Raw genomic sequence first — 2,607 nt, forward strand, 5'->3', positions numbered from 1 at the left:
CTGCTACCTGATGCAGTGAATAACTACAAGCTATATTGCCGCTATTATTATTATTTTTTCCGTTAGTGATACGTTTTTCAACAGCTCTCTGCACAATATATTTCAAATTTAATCTTATTTCAATGCTTACTCATAATGCTTGAGTTAGGTAAACTGAACAGCCTTGAAGTTATCATGATCGACACTCTAGGACAGGGATTGACCCGTGGAACGCATTATAATCCCGAAGAATATTCCTCGTCCGCTGCACAATCTCGACCAATTTCTCCAGTAAACGCGGCCGAGTCGCGGGAAGAGCCCATCGGTGTTATTATAAACTTTTAACTTGTCAAAAACCGTAGGAAAATCAATAACAGTTGATTGTCGGCCATGCTTTGGTAACTTTTATTTCGCTGATGATTTCAACAGCAGAACGAAAACCACGGCAATTATTGGATGCGGAGCGATATTTGATTGTGTCAACAGCATCAAACAACAGTCGAGTTAATTATATATTTCTGATTCAATGTGTTTCCGCTTGATCCTGTAGATAATTGCACAATTAATTATTCTATTAATTTCGATGTATTGGCACTGTAACAATGACCAATTATTTATTTTTCGATTTGCCGAGGAATGGTCTCTCCCCTTCTCAATCCCCTGAGGAAATCGAGCTTTTCTGCTAAAGTAGTTTTATCTCAGAGAAACCTCGGCCATATTAGCTTGTTGGACCGCGAGCTAATTTCCTGGAAAAATTCAGCTAATCGAGCCTCTTAATTTCGAGGCCTTGCGAGCACTATTATACTCACAATATTTAGCTACGTACGGTAGCATTTAAAAGGCGTCGCTTGCCATTGATTGTTTGTCGGTCTCGATTTGGTTTTCGAACAATATGGCTTTGATTTACAATTTTCCTTCCGTGAATTTCCAGTCTTAAGGTATCTTTATTCAGTTGTAAATTGAATTATTCAGTTGCACATGGAGTGGGCCGGCTTCTCCTAGGAATTCTCCTGAAGAATGCAGCTGATTCCGCCTTAATGGAGCTTTAATGAGCGACTTCTGGGGTCATTACTCGGCGAAGACCGGCACGTAACTCTTAATGTCGCGATGATACTCGGCAATTTGGGAAACTTTTTATGTTTTTTTAATGGCAGAGATGTTGTAGAATATTTTCTGCTCATTCATGAGTGCTTTTCAATTAAAAATAAAATTGCATTTAAAATCGGAATATCGCCAGTACATTTTTATGTCTTAGATTATTGTGCCGCAAAGCGATTTAATCTTATTTTAGGGGCGTTTTGTTGGCCTTATAATGAAGAAATTTATTGATATATCCAAGTAAGAGAAAGACCATAACTAAATAAATATTTACTTGCAGGTGCTTTATTGTTAATGTGTCTGAACTTCATGAACGTAAGAATAGTTCATGCAGAAGTAGACTCGACCACATTAATTAGAAAACATTAATACAGTGAAGTGTGACGCTGAATTACTGAAAACGCAGACGCCCATCGCCAAAATTGTCGTATATTCGTTATTGAAAACCATGTCCGGTTCTGTTATTACCCAGAACACTCTAAACTCTATAAATTGTAATAATAACCTAAATAAAAGCTACATATAAACGTTCACAAGCGAACATTTCAACATGAAGTTTCGGTGCATAATGTTGCCAAGCGAGAATATTTTACCTCGCCGCATGTAGGTTAGTTATTGACTTAAGTCAAGATTGTTGAGTTGATTCTACCCGCCAACATGGACCCTGCATCGTTCTTCAAGATCTTGACCAACAGCACGCTCATGGGTGAGTAGAACTCAGTTAAGTATTTCTTTGAAAATGTGTACAAGTTAATTAATTTACTACGAAAACGAAAACAGGCATAGGATATTGGATAACTGATGGAAACTCCGAGAATTGAATATGATTAGTTTCACGGCTTTTTAAGGATGCGCCTTATAATCGAATAATTTGTGTAAATTTTTTACAGGCCAGATTTTCTTCATGGTAATTAACATGAAGGTAACGGCAACGCGTGAACTTCACGTTAATTCATCCTGCCGAAATTTAGCTTCTTCATTGCTATTACACTTCATCAGCATAGCTTGTACAAAAATTCGCATTTCCCTCACGGTAGCACGTTACGGTAGCGCATCACGGTAGCACTTCACGGTAGCACGTCACGGTAACGCATCACGGTAACGTGTACCACGGTAGCGCGTAACGGTAACGTATCACGGTAACGTGTACCATGGTAGCGCATCACGGTAAAGCATCACCGTAGCACGTCACCGTAGCGCATCACCGTAGCACGTCATGGTAGCACGTCACGGTAGCACGTCACGGTAGCACGTCACGGTAACGCATCACGGTGGCGCATTACGGTAACTCATCACAGTAACGCATCACGGTAACGCATCACAGTAACGCATCACGGTAACGCATCACGGTTGCGCATCACGGTAACGCATCACAGTAACGCATCACGGTAACGCATCACGGTAACGCATCACGGTAACGCATCACGGTAACGCATCACGGTAGCGCATCACGGTAGCGCATCGCGGTAACGCATCACGGTAGCGCATCGCGGTAACGCATCACGGTAGCACGTCACGGTAGCATGTCAC

At 41.0% G+C, this 2,607-nt stretch overlaps 1 protein-coding gene across 1 annotated transcript in view; it reads left to right on the plus strand.

Moving 5' to 3' along the window:
• Positions 1-1,734: 1,734 nt before the first annotated feature.
• LOC108676587 (putative neural-cadherin 2) overlaps positions 1,735-2,607 on the plus strand; it is a gene marked incomplete at its 3' end in the record, with an annotated part of 20,946 nt that continues 20,073 nt past the window's right edge. The window contains exon 1 of the mRNA XM_018164686.1: positions 1,735-1,783. Coding sequence (XP_018020175.1) covers positions 1,735-1,783 — 49 coding nt within the window. The remainder of the gene's footprint in view (positions 1,784-2,607) is intronic.

Source organism: Hyalella azteca, unplaced genomic scaffold, assembly GCF_000764305.2.
Source record: "Hyalella azteca isolate HAZT.00-mixed unplaced genomic scaffold, Hazt_2.0.2 contig9938, whole genome shotgun sequence".
In the NCBI taxonomy this organism is placed as follows: domain Eukaryota; kingdom Metazoa; phylum Arthropoda; class Malacostraca; order Amphipoda; family Hyalellidae; genus Hyalella; species Hyalella azteca.